Source organism: Rhinoderma darwinii, chromosome 4, assembly GCF_050947455.1.
Source record: "Rhinoderma darwinii isolate aRhiDar2 chromosome 4, aRhiDar2.hap1, whole genome shotgun sequence".
Lineage (NCBI taxonomy): Eukaryota > Metazoa > Chordata > Amphibia > Anura > Rhinodermatidae > Rhinoderma > Rhinoderma darwinii.
This window is the reverse complement of record NC_134690.1, coordinates 10,747,935-10,766,811: the sequence shown is the minus strand read 5'-3', so window position 1 is coordinate 10,766,811 and position 18,877 is coordinate 10,747,935. Positions and strand designations below refer to the sequence as shown.

Here is an 18,877-nt window from a genome sequence, read left to right as displayed (position 1 = left end):
TTGGAGGATAAACTTGAAGATATGAAGTTGGTGGTGACACACACGCCGAGTTAAGAAGACTCAGGGACCTTCAGTAATGCTAGGCAGAATTTGTTGCTCATGGGGCAATATTTGTAGCCATTGTGACTGCAGGCTAGTTCACAAATTACCTTCTCTGATTGGGGTTCCGGTACAGGCAGTTTGTACTGTAGAGAGGTACACCACTGACATTAATGGTATCAGATTCTCCATACTAAGCGATTGTGTAAATGGGAGCTGTTACTTTAGAAATGTTATTACATTCACATTAAAGAGGTTGTCTAGACAGGGTGCAGTTTTTCATACTGAATAGAATCAAAGTATACAGTATATAATCAGTGGGGGTCCGACACCCGGACCCAACTCAAATCAACTCATCTGGCTGCCTCTGGGCACCGGAAGTTATTCAGTGGTCGGTGTCGGAAGCAGATGGCTCCGGTCACAGTATAGTGGTTGTACTGCAGTACTGCAACAATGCTCCTATTCGAGTGAGAGGGCTGCAGTAACCCTGCATGGCTGCTATACAGTATGGCATAAATTCTGACTGATCTGGTTTCACAATCTCCTCAATTACCGATGATAAGGAAATCTTGAATAAACTCTTGTCTCTTGATTAAATTAAATAGAAGGTTTATTTAATAAGTAAGGTTACATTAATAAGGGAGAGATAGAGAAGTAAGAAATAAGAAAGATATGGCCACGGAGAACCTCTTCAGAGTTAGACGGCAGATCTAAAGATTGACTTTTACATTCGCCTTTTAAAGGTCTTTTCTGGGTATCTGCTATCAATGAACCACCTTACAAGTTTTTGGCCACAATAGAAATGCATGCTAATAGCACATCATTCTATGTACAAGCTTTATTTTGTCTAGAATATCATGTCTGTCTTCAGTAAACTTGACAGTCTTATCTCAGAATGGCCTTAAAGGCCTGGTAAGGGGGCCAGCAGTCTCATATTCAGAAAATACTGTCTAAGAACAATCCTTAGCTAGAAGGATCATATGAAATACATTTCAGAGGCAAAGTGTACATATATATATATATATATATATATATATATATATATATATAGCATGAACATATAATATTGACAATTGATTATTAGCAAAAGCTATAATGATGATTTTTTCTTTTTATATTTCTACCTAAAATGTGAGAATGTCACGATCTGTGGGTATTTGGACCCACTGGGCCGTAGCGTCGTAGCGGGATAGCAGCTGGCCAAACAGCGTACCAAGTCAATGTCTATATAGTCCAAACACAAGGGTACCTGTAGCAGTTCAGACAGTAGTAACGGCTAGGCTCAGATGGGACCTTGGCAGCAGACACCAGGCATGGTGTAACACAGCAGGCGTTACCGGTGGCACAACATGACTCCAACTTTCTAAGGCACAGAAACAACGGTTGCACAGGATACAGAATACAGGTAGCCGGTATGGGAACACAGGGAACAGGATAACGCTAAGGAACCACTTGCAAGACTCACACAGGTAAACACAGCAATGCTCAGGCAATGAATGAAAGGACAGAGCCCTTTTTATAGTCCAGGGTGATCATGGGCTAATTACAGATTTTCCTCATGTGTGTGTACTGGCCCTTTAAGGCCGGGCGCGAGCACCCTACGGGAACAAGTGCAGAGATGCAGAAGTGAGTGCTGGCGTCTTTCAGGAGGGAGATGCCGCCCGCCACTCACTTGTCCATGGCCGCGGCCGTTGTGGGGCAGGTAAGCACGACGGTCCGTGGCAGTGAACGTTACAGAGAAGAGCTGGACAATTTATTATACGATATAGAAAAACAAGACAACGGTCATGCATTAGGATTGCATTTCCTCCAAATATCTAAGCAATTATGTTTGTGCATACATTTAAAAAAAAAAAAAATTTAATTCTGTATTCAGAATTAAGTATTCCTTTGAATTTATCCAATCTTAAATACATAAAATTGTTACAAATACAAAAATGAACAAATTTAAAAAATTTATATATCAACATATAGGTGAATGGTGGCAGGATATATATTCTGTATCAAATATATATTTGCTACTGTTAATAGTCCCGTATAAAAATAACATAACAACTAAATTTATCAATAGAAGTGACAATGGGTAGAAAACCCACTCTATCATGTATAAATATATATAGCCCCATGAATAACGAGACCAACTGAATCAAATCTCAGCATTTTCCAACATGCAAGTAAAACTGTATGAACTTTGATGTGTTATATGTGTCTCTTGGAGATATATTATGGATGGTGATAATTTATTGAGAAAATCAAAAATGTCAAATCTCGTCAGCTAATCATCTGTACCTCCCATGTTCTATGAAGCAATTTTAGTTTGCATCTTTCATAGAATAAATAAACAATAAACAATGCTGGCCAAACATTCCCACCCATCTAAACCTCCTCCTCCCCCTGTTCCCCAAATGTTTCCCCTTACTATCTCTCTAAACCAAAGCGTAGAAAGTCTCTGGTGTGACCAAGACTCCTAATCCTAATCCATTATTAAAAAATATATAATATCCTTGTGTATGATCCTTAGCTCCGCAGGCTAAATCAAAGTGTATTGGATCTGATGAGGTTGCATTTTTTTTTTAGAAAAGTCTGAATAATAAGATACAGTCTCATTGTTGTACATAACAATTCCCCATTTTCCTTGTGTTTTACACAATGCTACCTCTATCTTGAAAATGTATACCAAAATAGAATGTGGCTGAGAACCTGGTAAATATTTTTGTAGGTAAGCATGATTCTCATTTAAAAAAAACAATGATCTAATGAGAGGGGTCCTGAACACCGAAACCGAGTTCACACGTTGTGTAAATACTGAGGTCTCTATGCAACGTATGTCGTTGCGGAAAATCCACAGCATAATACAGTTAGCAGAGGAGCGAATGAGTTTTGAACAAATCTTATCCACACGCTGCGTAAATGATAAGTGGAAAAAAATCCTCTGAAATTTGCCTGTGGTGAGATTTTTAAATCCGCAGCATGTCAATTGTATTTGCGTAGTGGCTGATATTTTAGTTGGGGGTTTTCCCATTAAATCCAATGAAAAGGCAAAAACTGCAACAAATAGCAGATGTGCGAATCCCCTGCAAAAACAACTTAGGAAAAAAATAATCTTATGCTTACCTGTGTTTAAGGGAAGAAGGTAAGATATAATAATATAATAGCTTTTATTTTTTTTATGCATTTTCATATTTTTGTTTTCCTCGTTCACACTTGCCTTTCTTCTTTATACATTTTCCATACAGTAATTTTTGTGACTGAAAAATAATCAGAAAAGGACATACAGTAATTCACTTGAATTAAAGATATAGTACACCAAAGCAAACACAATTGTGTCAAATTATATATAATTTTTAGTTCTCCTTTCCATACAGTCAATGACATAACAGATGCAATAGATTGAAATGAGTGACCTTAAGGGGTTTGTTTCTTCAAACTTCCTAACCAAGTACAAGAGCAGACGACAAGGAAGGAATTTTTCAACTCTTGATTGTTAAGAATAAAATAAAAAGAGTGTAGACTTATGTAGGCATAATTGCAAAAAATACAGAATGAACTAAGTGCAGGGATTTTTAAATATACACTTAGAGCATACATGGTGCCAGCCGCAAAATACAGAGCATTAAACAAGAGAAAAGAGATCATGTTCCGAATGACACTGAGGTGAATGTCTCGTTGAGCGTCACTGAAGCCGGAATCTCTGCTGCTCATATTTCTGGTGTGTCTCAGGAGCGACAATATGATCAGATAAATCGAAACACAAACTATCATGAATGGTATGATGGATCCAGCAAAGCTGATGAGAAACATATTGACTACATTTGTTTCCATGGTTCTGTTTCCATCGTCGGTGCCATTAACAACGTCAATAGAAAAAATAACCCATTTACAAGGCAAACTGGAGAGAAAGGAGATGACCAGTGAGATGAGAAGCAGCCAGGGGACCAGCTTGGAGATGTTCATCTTGAGTCTCATGAAGAGTCTGTTGTTGTGTGTCGTGATCTTCACACAGTAGAAGACACAAAGCACTGAGCCCCACCACAGATTGCAGCAGTTCATACACACTATAGAGGTGAATACATAGTCAGGAAATGCATCAATTTGTATCAGTGAATGGCCAGATATTAAAAAAATAATTTCTTGTGTATATACGCTTAGTAGTACGATCCTCACCAGACCCAAGCCAGTAATAAGAACATCGATGGTTTGGATAGTTTGACGTTTTAGCCACCAAAACAAGTTTACTATGACAATAAATCCATTTAGCAGCAACCCGAGGATGACTATGAGGAGAATAACATAGTGTGAAACCAATTCTTCAGTATACATCTTATATTAAAGGATCGTGTTCTGTTATCTGAAATCTCAGCTTCTCTGTAAGTAGCCACCACCAGATATCCTACATGTATTATGGACGAGTCAGTCTGTATCTCTGGTGACTTCAGCTGATACCAGGGTGGAATAGACATAGGATTATTTGTTTCATGTTTTGCATAGTATTTGTCTACCAATCTACAAACAACAAATATAGTTCTATTTGAATGTTTTTAATGGAACAGTGGAAGGATTTTATAAATACGTGCTGAAAGATACATGTATGGAAATGTTATGAATTCTTACCAGAGATATTAGTTGATATTTTGGTCAAAATATGCAAACTCGCAACCTGAATCAAGGGTAATCTTCACCTGGCGAGTCATTACAGTAAAATCAAAAGCAAATCACTAAAAAGTGATAAAATGTACAAAATATTAGTGAAAAATTCCATACTTACTGATACAAGGAAAGGTTAAAAACCCTTTCCTGAACACCTAAGGCTGTGTTTACTGTGACACCCATGGCCACGGACAATCGGGATTACTCACCCCCCGACGGCCGCAGCCATGGATCAGTGAGCGCTGGCCCGCATCTCCTCCTCAGGAGACCCATGTTAGTCTTTGCAAATTGTACCTTAGTGTTTTCCAGTTCCCAGTTTTCCAGTACCTGCTACCTGTATCCTGTATCCTGTGCTACCTTTTTCCTATGCCATAGAGAGTTGGAGTCGTGTTGTGCCATATATTACGCCTGCTGCCATGGTCCCATTCAAGCGTAACCATCGCTACTGTCTGAATTACCGCAGGTACTCTTATCTATAGACAAAAAGTCAAGAGCATGGAAGCAGCACTCACGAAAAAAAGTGAAGTTTATTCACCCAACAAATGCAACGTTTCACTTCCTCAATGGAAGCATTTTCAAGCAAGCAGTGATAGTATCACACGAGTATAAATACAGAGAACACAGTTCAAAAAACAAGGGTTGTGATTAATAGCACTTTATACAAAACATATCAAAATCGCACAATGTAACAATGTGACCATGTACAAAAAAACATGTGATTTAAGAGTCTCATCAGGACATATAATAATGAAAATTACAAATGTGTATTATCTACTATATCCATGTAAACACGTATGTTCTGTAGATTAGGTGTCATTAGTGATTAAACCATAAAACATAACTAAAAACAGCTGACACTCACCACACTGAGTTGAATGCAAACCTCATGGACTGAATGACTCATGTGCGAATTACTTAAATCTGGGCGTTTCACACGCCGGACAGCACATGCCCACATCCTGGCTGTCTATTGGGTAAGGCCATCCTCATGTTCCAAGGTTGCCATGACAAAGTACAACAACATGGTGTCCAAATTAAATACAGCAACTGAAAAAGGCCATTCCGGCCATGCAATCATTACTAGGTAAAATGTGCCGTGTACCACCATCTTTATTAAGAGCAAAATGCCAGTATACATTAATCTATACATCTTAGAGGTACGGCGATGGGGTCAAATGTGGCCCCCACATACGTTAATATTGTTATGGCAGACATGGAGGAGACATCGGTCTATGTATCCCACCACTTCACTTCAGTTTTGGAGTGGTGGCGATACATAGATGATGTCTTCCTCATACAGACTGGAGATCTATCAGATCTGGACCTGTTCTTTGATTTTTTGAACCATATTGACCTGGACATTAAGTTCACGATGATGGCCTCTAGTACTCACATTCAATTTCTGGATACTGTGGTTAGCATTCAAGACCATAGATTAATGACAGATTTGCATATTAAACAGACAGATTGTAATAATCTGCTGAGCTTTGATAGCCATCACCCTAAGGGAATGATTAAATCCTTACCATACAGCCAACTATTGAGAGTGAAATGTATTGTGGATGACCCCACTAGTTTGGATAATAACCTCAATAAGATGATAGGGAAATTTCGAGAAAGAGGATACCCAAAAAAACTCCTGGAAAAACATCTGGAAACAGTGAAGTTGATGGATAGGAGTCAGCTCCGCCAAGGTTTGAAAAAGAACCAACATAAAACTGTTAGACTTCCTATGGTTTCAACATATAGTATGTGCAGTCCTAACGTAGGAAGGATTATCAAAAGACATTGGAGAATTCTTGGGAATTATTATGATAGGGTAACTGAATTTCAATCCCCTCCATTATTTTCTTATAGAAGGCCCCATAACCTTAGGGACAGACTTGTCATGACGGATGTCAGCAAGAAAAGTAGTCTTAGCAGGGGTGCGAACCCAGATGTGACACAGAGGGGTTGTTTCCCCTGCTTGTCTTGTGATAACTGTGCCATTATGCTTAAAGGCAATGTCTTTACACATCCCACTACAGGAAAAACATATAACATTAGATCATACTATACCTGTATGGTTTATATATTTTGTATAAATTGCTATTATTCACAACCCTTGTTTTTTGAAATGTGTTCTCTGTATTTATACTTGTGTGATACTATCACTGCTTGCTTGAAAATGCTTCCATTGAGGAAGTGAAACGTTGCAGTTGTTGGATGAATAAACTTCTTCTATGCTCTTGTCTTTTTGTTATACATCATATGGGGAGAAGTCACTCCTATCATTTGAAGCTTAGCACCAACCATTTATTTGGTAATCTGCACTTGTGTTGCTCCTATCCGCCTTACTTATCTATAGACATTTACTTGGTATGCTGTTGGCCAGCTGCTATCCCGCTATGGCGGGATCCTAATCCTGCAGTTGCCCCCAGTGGTACATTCGAGGTTAAGGAGATCCTGGACACCAAGAAAGTAGGAGGAAGAACTTTTTATTTGGTGTATTGGAGAGGGTTTGGTCCAGAAGAGAGGTCCCGGGAACTAGATGAGAATCTCAATGCTCCTACCCCCGTGGAGAGGTTTCTCTCCTGCTCTGGCCCCAAGAGGAGGGGGTGTAAGAGGGGGGGATACTGTGATACCCATGGCCGCGGACCATCAGAATTACTCACCCCCCGACGTCCGCAGCCATGGATTAGTGAATGCTGGCCCACATCTCCTCCTCAGGAGATGCCAACGCTCACTTTCGCTTCACTCTGTTGTGTCCCGTAGGGTTCGTGTGCAAGCTTGTGCCTGGCCTTAAAGGGCCAGCGTGCGCACCTGAATAGAATGTCAAATCAGTCCATGATCACACTGAATTATAAGAAGGGCTCTGCAACTTCCTTCATTGCCTGAGGATTGTTGTGTTTACCGGTGTTAGTCTTTGCAAATGGTCCCTTAGTGTTTTCCAGTTCCCAGTGTTCCCGTACCTGCTACCTGTATCCAGTATCCCATGCTACCTTGTTCCTGTGTCATAGAGAGTTGGAGTCATGATGTGCCATATATTACGCCTGCTGCCAAGGTCCCATCCGAGCCTACCATCGCTACTGTCTGAATTACCACAGATACCCTTATTCAAACAATAGACATTTACTTGGTATCCTGTTGGCCAGCTGCTATCCCGCTACGGCGGTACGGCCCAGTGGATCCACACACCCATTGTGACATTTACATCTGTGTATTTGGATTCTATTATAAATGTGAACCACGCTGCAGTGCCTGTTCCATCGTAGCGTCCATCGTTTTCATTGTAAGTATAGCACTACAGGCTGTGCTTTTTTTCCCATCAAGTATGACGGAATCTGCAACAGAGCCTCTGACACAGATGTAAGCCTAAGACATTCAACATATATCATATCAATTTATATTAGTAGAAACAATAATAATGATATTTCTGCTTTGGAGATTATGTTGAAACTTGGCTGGTGTGGCTTTGCAGTGAACATTAAGTACTTGTCCACTCTCCAATTCGATCTTGCTCAAATCTGGATGTTCGAATGCTCTTGGTTCATGAGAGAAGTACACTGAGAGTCTGGATATCCATTTGCCTTGGGGATTTGTGAGTAACACCAACAGAAGACATTTGTAATGTTATTTGTTGTTGGTGCGGATAATTAATTCCTAAAATATTCTGGAACAGGAATATGACTATTCTAATTATTAACAGCAGAGACATAAATATTTGTAGCCATTGTAACCACAAGCTCGTTCATGATCACCTTCTCTGATTGGGGATCTTCTCCAGGTAGTTTGTATCGTAGACAGGTTCACCACTGACATTGATGATATCAGTTTCTCCATGCTAAGTGATTGTCTCAATGGAAACTGCCACTTTGGAAATTCCATTACATTCATAATGACTTTGGGACATCAATTAATAAAACCTCATCACTGAAAATAACATCAATGGTTTGAAGAGTTTGACGTTTTATCCACTCTGTCCTACTTGGAACAAACGCTGATAAATTTGTTCTTCTGTTTTGTGGTCAATCAAGGTTGTCCATGTCATTGTCTATAACATACATTCTTGTATGTCTTTCAAGGTACACTGCACACCACAAAGAGAAACCTTCCCTCAGACTATGCTCAGCATTTCTCAAAGCGACTATGGCATATTGCTTTTCAATTGATTATGTCTTCCGGTAAACCCTGAATAAGTTATTCCACAGGACTATAAAGATGGCACACCTGGGGGCCTTCATTAGGCCCTCAGGCTACCATGCCAACCATCGGAACCCCGCGATCGCGTCACAGGGGGTCGATGCAATGTCACAGGGCCCCCCTGTTTCTAAAGGCTTATATGCTTATAGGCCACATTCACTTTTGTCCGTGGCATATAAGGAGTTAAACCAGCGCGATCCCTTACTGAAGTACATGGTGCCCGTCATCCCGCTCCTTGCTCCACAAGCTGACCTCCGCCGTCTATATACATTAGATGGCGGAAAAGGGTTACATTTTCATAATTTATACTTGACCCTATATGATAGGTCCAAATCAACATTTCTTATGGCATGATGTGAAGGTAATCTAATGATTCTAACTAAACCCAGAGAGGAGCTATTGCAAAAGATCATATGTAAACTCGACACTGAGTTCTACCATTTATAAAAACAAGACAAATGGGGTGCATTAGGATTGCAATTCCTCCATATATCTAACCAATTATGTTTGTGCATACATTCATGCTGTTTTTAGAATTAAGTGCCTCTTTGAATTCATCCAAACCTAAATCCATAAACTTTGAATACATAAAATTGTTGAAAATCCATTAATACAAAAAAAGAACACATTTTACAAATTCATATATCTCCTCATAAGTAAATAGTTACTGGATAGATATTGAAGTAAATATATATTTCCTACTGTTAATAGTCCTATATATAAAAAAAACAATAACAGTATATAACAATAAAACAATATAACATTTATTAATAGATTTGACAATCAATCAAAAACCCAATCTACCGTGTATAAATATAGAAACACCTGTGAATAACTAGAACAAACTGAATTATATCTCTGTCCTTTCCAACATGGGTATAAACTTCGATATAATAAATGAGTTTCTTGGAGAAAAATTATAGATGTTGACCATTTATTGAGAATATAAAAATCATTTGTCCCTCTCATGTTCCATGAAACAAATCTAGTTTGCATATTCCATACTTGAAAGAAAAAATGTACAATACTGGGCAAGCATTCCCACCGCCTCTAAACCTCCCCATTCCTCCAAACATTTCCCCATAATATCTTGCTCTGGTGTGACCACGACTCCTAATCCTAATCCATGATCAGTTCTGTAGAGAATATTAATCCAATTTGAAGCTGCCAAGAAGGAATAAAAAAAATTGTTACGGTCCTTGTATATCACCATTAGATCCACAGGCTAAATCAAGGTGTATTGATCTGATGAGCTTTTTTTTTAATATATATATATATATATATATATAGAAGAAAGAAAAACTTTGCGGCACTCCAATTTGAAAAAATGGTGGTTTATTCAATCCAAATATAACAGCAACGTTTCAATCCTACATTAGGATCTTTCTCAAGCCTAGTGACACATCTAATACTCAAAGTATATATAGGGTAGAGCCCATTAAACTTAATTGGTCTCATTATCATGAGTTACAGTGATACGTGTATGAAAACATGTGTTATAAATAATTTAAGGTATCAAAAATAAACAGTAAAATGATACATAAAGTGTATTAGTGCATATACAATAATGTGCATCAAAATAAATAATATAACCCTGGTTAAAAACAACTGATTAGGCCATAATCATTTATGCAAACAGAAGTGTTGAAATATATCGTCATATATCCACTCACCAATCAAAACTTCAGGAGTAACAATGGTATATAGAACCTTAGGAATACAGCGTGTTGTTCAGCTGTATCACTCGTGGCAATCAGGATGTAATGCCCAGAGGCGGAAGTAAAAAGTTGCTAAGCAGCAGGACGCATATGGAGCGCAATGATGATGTATTGCGTTCCAGTGCGTTCCACTGCTATGGTCATGTGAACGGCAGTATCTTAGGTTGCCAAGCAACCTATCCACAAATCCATGATCACAGAAACCAGTGACATTATCGTATTAATACCAAAGCTAGATATAGCCCAAAGAGGTCCAAGATATACCAGAAGCATATAAATGATATGCAACTAAGTGCTCCAACTAGTGGTAATGGAGATATCATATACTGGTAAAGTGTAACGTTTAAAACATTTTTCAACTTTATGGTGGCAGTTTAAAGATCCACACGTGGGTACAAAGGCCTCTGTCCACAATTACGTGTTCAGAGCGACCTTGTTCCCAAGGATATCAGAACCCACTGGCAACGTTTTCACGTGCACAGGCAATCCCGATAACCCCTAACGTGTAACGGACCAATAATACCATATTGACGACATTAAATCTTCATAGTATAAATAATGTAATAATATCTCAACATCACCTGAAGCTAGAAAGGAGACTAGTAATAATTCATTTAGAATAATATTTATATATAAGTACTTTATTAGTACATCTCAGGACCAAAGAAGACATAATATAGCGATGAAAATTTTTTTTTTATTATTATATATTATTATTATTGGAAGCAAATATCCAAGATCCTGAAGTTCCGTTGGAAGTGGTGTTCTGATCTAAAGAAATACAAAAAAAGAATGAGAATCATAAAATTCATCAAACATTTCTTTACACAAAAAAGAATATTTAAAATAATGAACATACAAGTGTCATTAGTATTGTCAGAGAAGAGAATGTCAGAGAAACTAAAAGTATAGAGCGGAGAATGTGTGTATCTCAGGTTACAATTCTATCTATACCAAATTCTATATTGAGACCAAACGGTCTCAGTGTGTTCAATAAGAATATCCATCTCAACTCTTTTTTATGTAGAACCCTATGTCGATCACCACCATATTGTAATGGCGGGATATGATCCAAGATCATGAATGTTAAATCCCTTTCATTATGGCCATGTTCTGAAAAATGTTTAGCGACTGGCAAATCCAGTTTCTTTTTACGAATTGAAAAGCGATGATTGTTTAAACGGGTTTTAAAAGCACAGGTAGTCTCCCCCACGTATAAAAGGCCACAGGGACACCATAGGGCATAAATGACCCAATCCGAGTCACAAGTGAGATTGTATCTAATCTTAAACTGTTGTCCAGTTAATGGATGGGTGAAAGTGTTACCCCTGCACATCAGGGAACAATTGACACACCTATGACAAGGGACATTACCAGGTTTCAATGGTTTAAGCATGGATTGTGATCCTTTTCTTACACCTGACACCCTAGTTTTTACCAATCTGTCACGTAGATTCTGTGAGCGTCTATAGGACATCAAAGGATTGTTGTTTAATACGTCAATGTGACCAAAACTATTCCTAATAATTGGCCAATGTTTGTTCATAATCCTTGAAAGATCTCCACTTACATCATTATATGTCGAGATAAAAGGAATACGTTTCTGTTTTTTATGTGACAGAGATTTGGTTGATTGAAACAAACCATCTCTTGCAGTATTTTGAATCTTATTCTTATGTGTCAACAATAATGATTTGGGGTAACCCCTTTGTAAAAAATTCCTAGTCATGATATCTAAGGATATGTCCAAATCTTCTTGTTTGTCAGTGTTTCGCTTAGCTCTGATCATTTGACTATATGGTAAAGATCTGACCATATTTTTTGGATGACAACTATCAAACCTTAATAAAGTGTTACGATCAGTCTCCTTGGTATACATTTTAGATATTAGTGTATTATTGTCTATCAATACTGTGACATCCAAAAATTGGATATTATCCATTGAATATGTCATGGTAAATTGGATATCAGCGTCCAATGAATTAAGGAATTGATGAAATTCAGTTAATGCAGTACTGGAACCAGTCCAAATGAGGAAAATGTCGTCAATGTATCGCCACCACCTCAACACATGTGAGAAGTGGTGGGATACATATATCGACATCTCCTCAATGGTGTCCATAAAAATATTGGCGTAGGTTGGAGCCATGTTGGACCCCATGGCTGTTCCTTTTAATTGGATATAATAACTATCATTGAATAAAAAATAATTGGAAGTCAAGATAAGTTCCACCAGGGACATAATGAATTCACATGAAGTAATGTCATAATTTGAAGTGATTAATTTGCGTCTTATAGCATCAAGCCCATTGTTATGACTGATTGATGTATAGAGAGAGGTAACATCGAAGGAGACCAAAATGGCTCCCTCTGGTAAAGTAATTGTTTTAATTTTTTGTAAAAAATCAGTGGTGTCTCTGATATAGGATTTAGCATTGATAGCAAAATCTCTCAAAACCTTATCAACAAAGATGGAAATGTTGCTCATCAATGAACCTCTACCGGAAACGATAGGGCGACCCGGAGGGTTAGTAAGATTTTTGTGTATCTTAGGCAATAAATACAAGCAAGGAGTGACAGGAAATTCTACAATAAGGAATTTATATAGCATTTGATCTATAATGCCTTCATTCAATGCTGTATTAATGAGTGAAGTAATCCTGTTGTTGATATCCTGTCTAGGGTCACATTTTAACATTCTATACACATTGCTATCTGATAGTTGTCTGTTACATTCTGTCATATATAAATCTGTATCCATAACCACGATTGCTCCGCCTTTATCAGCCGGTTTTATCGTGAGATCGTGGTTATGGATCAATTCATCTAATGCTGTAATGTCCGAAGTGGTCATATTAGGCTGCTTAAACGTATGTTCACCTGTCTGAATCCTAAGTGTGTTAATGTCTTTCTGTACCAATTCTCTAAAAGTTTCTATTGCATGAGAAGTTATAGGTGGTTGAAACAAACTTTTATTAAACAAACCCAATTTTTTCAATGACAGCTCTGGACGAGTATCTTGATCTACCGTATTAGTTGGTTGTATCTCAAACCAAACCTTCAATTTGATGGCTCTAATGAACCTAAATACATCCAATTCTATCTGGAACCAATCAACATGTTGATTAGGGCAGAAAGATAACCCTTTGGACAATAATTGTAGTTGCATATCAGACAATGGATAACTGGAAATATTTACCACTATTTGGGTAGTGTCCTTTTGTTGCTGTCCTGTACCGGTTTCTGTCCCTTCTGGTATGTCAATTTCTGGAAGCGGGTTCTTCCTTCCTCTGTTTCTCCTGCGCCCTGCTCGTCTGGTTTTCTTCTTTTTGACGCTTCCATCAGATTGCCATCTAAAAAATCTTGATCATTTCTTGATGAGTATTTTCTAGAATTCTCTTGAGTGTGTATATCGACCTTCTTATAACCTGGTTCTCGCATATTTTTGTCACGCCTTAGAGCACCATCTGTATACGTAAAGGAATTGTCCCATGAATAGACACGACCTGATTGGTAGTCTGCTTGATCACGGAACCATTTCTTCTTTTTAGTCTCCTCAATATCCATCCTTACTTTGCTGAGTGTTGTACGTAACTTCTCCATATGCGTGTTGAAATCCTCCAACTGTATGAGCGTTTTTAGAGTGCTCTCTAGGTCATGTACCTTCTTTTTTAGACCTCCCAGGTCTCTAGATAGAAAGTCCATGTTGAGCAAAATAGTCTCCAAAGCGTAATTGCTGGCAAGTTGTTCATTCTTACTCCTGAACTCTTCGTGTTGCATATGCATAGTAGGTTTCAATTGTATTCTCATCCCACGTGGGATCATGCTGTTTCGATAATATTGTCCCAATGTAAGTAAATGGAGTTCCACATTGATCAATCGTCTTGATTCAAATTCCAAATTTCTTTTAATATCGGTTGCAGAAGGAACACTCAGAAATGACACATCACCCTCCGCTCCACTTAAGATTCTCGTAACATCCTCTTCAGTAAAAACAGTAGTATTGGCTGGAATAATCCCAACAGGTATATTCACCTGCTCCATGTTAAAACAATTTCAAGGTTGAAGCTGGTGGTGCAAGCTAATGGGATCCAAATATACAAAAGAGAAGACAGCAGCACTCACAGAATAAATGTGAATCGGGTGCCAGCAAAAAACGTCCCGATCCTCGGACGTGATGTATATAGAAGAAAGAAAAACTTTGCGGCACTCCAATTTGAAAAAATGGTGGTTTATTCAATCCAAATATAACAGCAACGTTTCAATCCTACATTAGGATCTTTCTCAAGCCTAGTGACACATCTAATACTCAAAGTATATATAGGGTAGAGCCCATTAAACTTAATTGGTCTCATTATCATGAGTTACAGTGATACGTGTATGAAAACATGTGTTATAAATAATTTAAGGTATCAAAAATAAACAGTAAAATGATACATAAAGTGTATTAGTGCATATACAATAATGTGCATCAAAATAAATAATATAACCCTGGTTAAAAACAACTGATTAGGCCATAATCATTTATGCAAACAGAAGTGTTGAAATTAACTGGACAACAGTTTAAGATTAGATACAATCTCACTTGTGACTCGGATTGGGTCATTTATGCCCTATGGTGTCCCTGTGGCCTTTTATACGTGGGGGAGACTACCTGTGCTTTTAAAACCCGTTTAAACAATCATCGCTTTTCAATTCGTAAAAAGAAACTGGATTTGCCAGTCGCTAAACATTTTTCAGAACATGGCCATAATGAAAGGGATTTAACATTCATGATCTTGGATCATATCCCGCCATTACAATATGGTGGTGATCGACATAGGGTTCTACATAAAAAAGAGTTGAGATGGATATTCTTATTGAACACACTGAGACCGTTTGGTCTCAATATAGAATTTGGTATAGATAGAATTGTAACCTGAGATACACACATTCTCCGCTCTATACTTTTAGTTTCTCTGACATTCTCTTCTCTGACAATACTAATGACACTTGTATGTTCATTATTTTAAATATTCTTTTTTGTGTAAAGAAATGTTTGATGAATTTTATGATTCTCATTCTTTTTTTGTATTTCTTTAGATCAGAACACCACTTCCAACGGAACTTCAGGATCTTGGATATTTGCTTCCAATAATAATAATATATAATAATAAAAAAAATTTTTTCATCGCTATATTATGTCTTCTTTGGTCCTGAGATGTACTAATAAAGTACTTATATATAAATATTATTCTAAATGAATTATTACTAGTCTCCTTTCTAGTTTCAGGTGATGTTGAGATATTATTACATTATTTATACTATGAAGATTTAATGTCGTCAATATGGTATTATTGGTCCGTTACACGTTAGGGGTTATCGGGATTGCCTGTGCACGTGAAAACGTTGCCAGTGGGTTCTGATATCCTTGGGAACAAGGTCGCTCTGAACACGTAATTGTGGACAGGGGCCTTTGTACCCACGTGTGGATCTTTAAACTGCCACCATAAAGTTGAAAAATGTTTTAAACGTTACACTTTACCAGTATATGATATCTCCATTACCACTAGTTGGAGCACTTAGTTGCATATCATTTATATGCTTCTGGTATATCTTGGACCTCTTTGGGCTATATCTAGCTTTGGTATTAATACGATAATGTCACTGGTTTCTGTGATCATGGATTTGTGGATAGGTTGCTTGGCAACCTAAGATACTGCCGTTCACATGACCATAGCAGTGGAACGCACTGGAACGCAATACATCATCATTGCGCTCCATTTGCGTCCTGCTGCTTAGCAACTTTTTACTTCCGCCTCTGGGCATTACATCCTGATTGCCACGAGTGATACAGCTGAACAACACGCTGTATTCCTAAGGTTCTATATACCATTGTTACTCCTGAAGTTTTGATTGGTGAGTGGATATATGACGATATATTTCAACACTTCTGTTTGCATAAATGATTATGGCCTAATCAGTTGTTTTTAACCAGGGTTATATTATTTATTTTGATGCACATTATTGTATATGCACTAATACACTTTATGTATCATTTTACTGTTTATTTTTGATACCTTAAATTATTTATAACACATGTTTTCATACACGTATCACTGTAACTCATGATAATGAGACCAATTAAGTTTAATGGGCTCTACCCTATATATACTTTGAGTATTAGATGTGTCACTAGGCTTGAGAAAGATCCTAATGTAGGATTGAAACGTTGCTGTTATATTTGGATTGAATAAACCACCATTTTTTCAAATTGGAGTGCCGCAAAGTTTTTCTTTCTTCTATATACATCACGTCCGAGGATCGGGACGTTTTTTGCTGGCACCCGATTCACATTTATTCTGTGAGTGCTGCTGTCTTCTCTTTTGTATATATATATATATATATCCTCATTGTAGCTAGCTCGTTTTTTTTTTTGTGTGTGTCTTTAGAAAAGTCAGGATAGTAAGATATCCTTTCATTGTTGTACATAACATTTTGCATTTTTTAAAATGATATCTCTATCTTGAAAAGAGAGAATTTAAACCAGAATAGAACGTGGCTGAGAACCCGGATAAATATTTTTGTTAATATTTTTGTAGTTGGGACCCAGTGCGCCCCCTCAATTTTAAACATAGTTAAACATGATTTTCATTTAAAAACCTCTAGGAACCAATTTTCAATTAATTTAGAAATGTCAGTCCCCTCCAAAGTTATTAAGTCTTGAGTGGTCTTTCAATAATTCTAATTTGGCGCTCAGTTGATTATTTATGAATATTTGTTTTACAGCAAATTAAAAAATTACACATATATAAAGGTTCAAACACAATCGCTTTGTGAATAGATATAGTTTACTTGAATGCATAAATTACATATCAAAAGATAGAAACAAAAGTAAGTAACTAGACAAAGCACATAAAATCAGCTGAATAATCACCTGGCTTATCTGGGGAGAGCCCGCTGTTGTATAACACCCTGAAGTTGCAGTGAGAGGGGTCCTGACACAGGTGAGCTCTTCTTTTTTTTTTTTTGTCTATCCAATGTTTCTTATTAGTCTGACCGTTCCTATTTCCCCCATACACAACCCATGACAAATCCTTGGATTCTAGAAGTTTGAAGACTACCTAACTTTATTAGTATACATTCTTGAACAAATTACCTACATTAGGTAATTAAATTTTTAAATGAGTCTCTCTCCAGGCATTGAAATACAAATATATCCAGATATTAGATGAATAAGTGGGTGGTGGGCCTTCTATTGCAGACAGAGCAGTGGTGGGGGCTCCTCCTGCATACAGGTGACGGACAGCTAGACGGATTTGGGTAAAAGAGGGGAAGGGTAGAAAATATTTTACTCATTGAAATAGAAGACAAAATAGGATTAAATGAGGAGTAGATTAACTAAAGAAATCCTGGGATTTAATATATAAAATATTAATATATATATAAAAAAAATTTTTTTTTTGTGCATTTCTACATTTTGTTTTACTCATTCACACTTGTTCTTTTTCTTTATCCATTTTTCATAATTTTTGTGACAAAGAGATATTCAGAAACAGACATCAATATGGATTGCATTTAGTTTGCCTTAACAAAAATGTGTCAAAATATCAGTTTGTTTTTTTTTAGTTCTCCATTCAATTCAGTCAATGGCATGAAAGATGAAATGGATGGAAACAATTTGTGACCTTAATGGCTATGGAAACCTTTGTGCATGAGAAATCAGTATACAGGCACGTTACTAAGTCCCTGCAGGAAAAAAAAAAGTTGCACTTATCTGTTTTATGCATTGAGCTTTCATTTTTATGCCTTCAGCAGCTGTTATAACTAGTTTGCAAACTTTTCTCCATTTAAATTTCTTCTCTAGGGCGGTCCCTAGCACTGGTCACATGTTCTCTTCTCTAGGGTTGTCCCTAGCACTGGTCACATGTTCTCTTCTCAAGGGTGGTCCCTAACACTGGTCACATGTTCTTTTCTTTATGGGGAGTTCCCTAGTGCTGGTTACATGTTTTCTTCTCTAGCGGGCGGTCCCTAGTACTGATCACATGTTCTCTTCTGTAGGGTAGTCCCTAGCACTGGTCACATGTTCTCTTCTCTAGGGTGATCCCTAGCACTGGTCACATGTTCTCTTCTCTAGGGTGACCCCTAGCACTGGTCACATGTTCTCTTCTTTAGGGTGTGGTCCCTAGCACTGGTCACACATTCTCTTCTCTAGGGTGGTCCCTAGCACTTGTGACATGCTCTCTTCTTTAAGGGGTCCCTTAGCAATGTTCACATGTAATCTTCTCTGGCTGTAGGTAACTGATAACTGA

General features: G+C 37.6%; 1 protein-coding gene across 1 annotated transcript; it reads right to left on the bottom strand.

The window, feature by feature from the left end:
- Positions 1-3,444: 3,444 nt before the first annotated feature.
- Positions 3,445-4,359, bottom strand: LOC142759625 (taste receptor type 2 member 8-like). Its single transcript, XM_075861992.1, has one exon. It carries the CDS (start codon positions 4,357-4,359, stop codon positions 3,445-3,447), a length of 915 nt encoding a protein of 304 aa, XP_075718107.1.
- Positions 4,360-18,877: the final 14,518 nt, after the last annotated feature.

Coding starts and splice junctions, on each gene's coding strand:
- LOC142759625 (XM_075861992.1), bottom strand. CDS start 4,359: ATGTATACTGAAGAATTGGTTTCACACTATGTTATTCTCCTCATAGTC.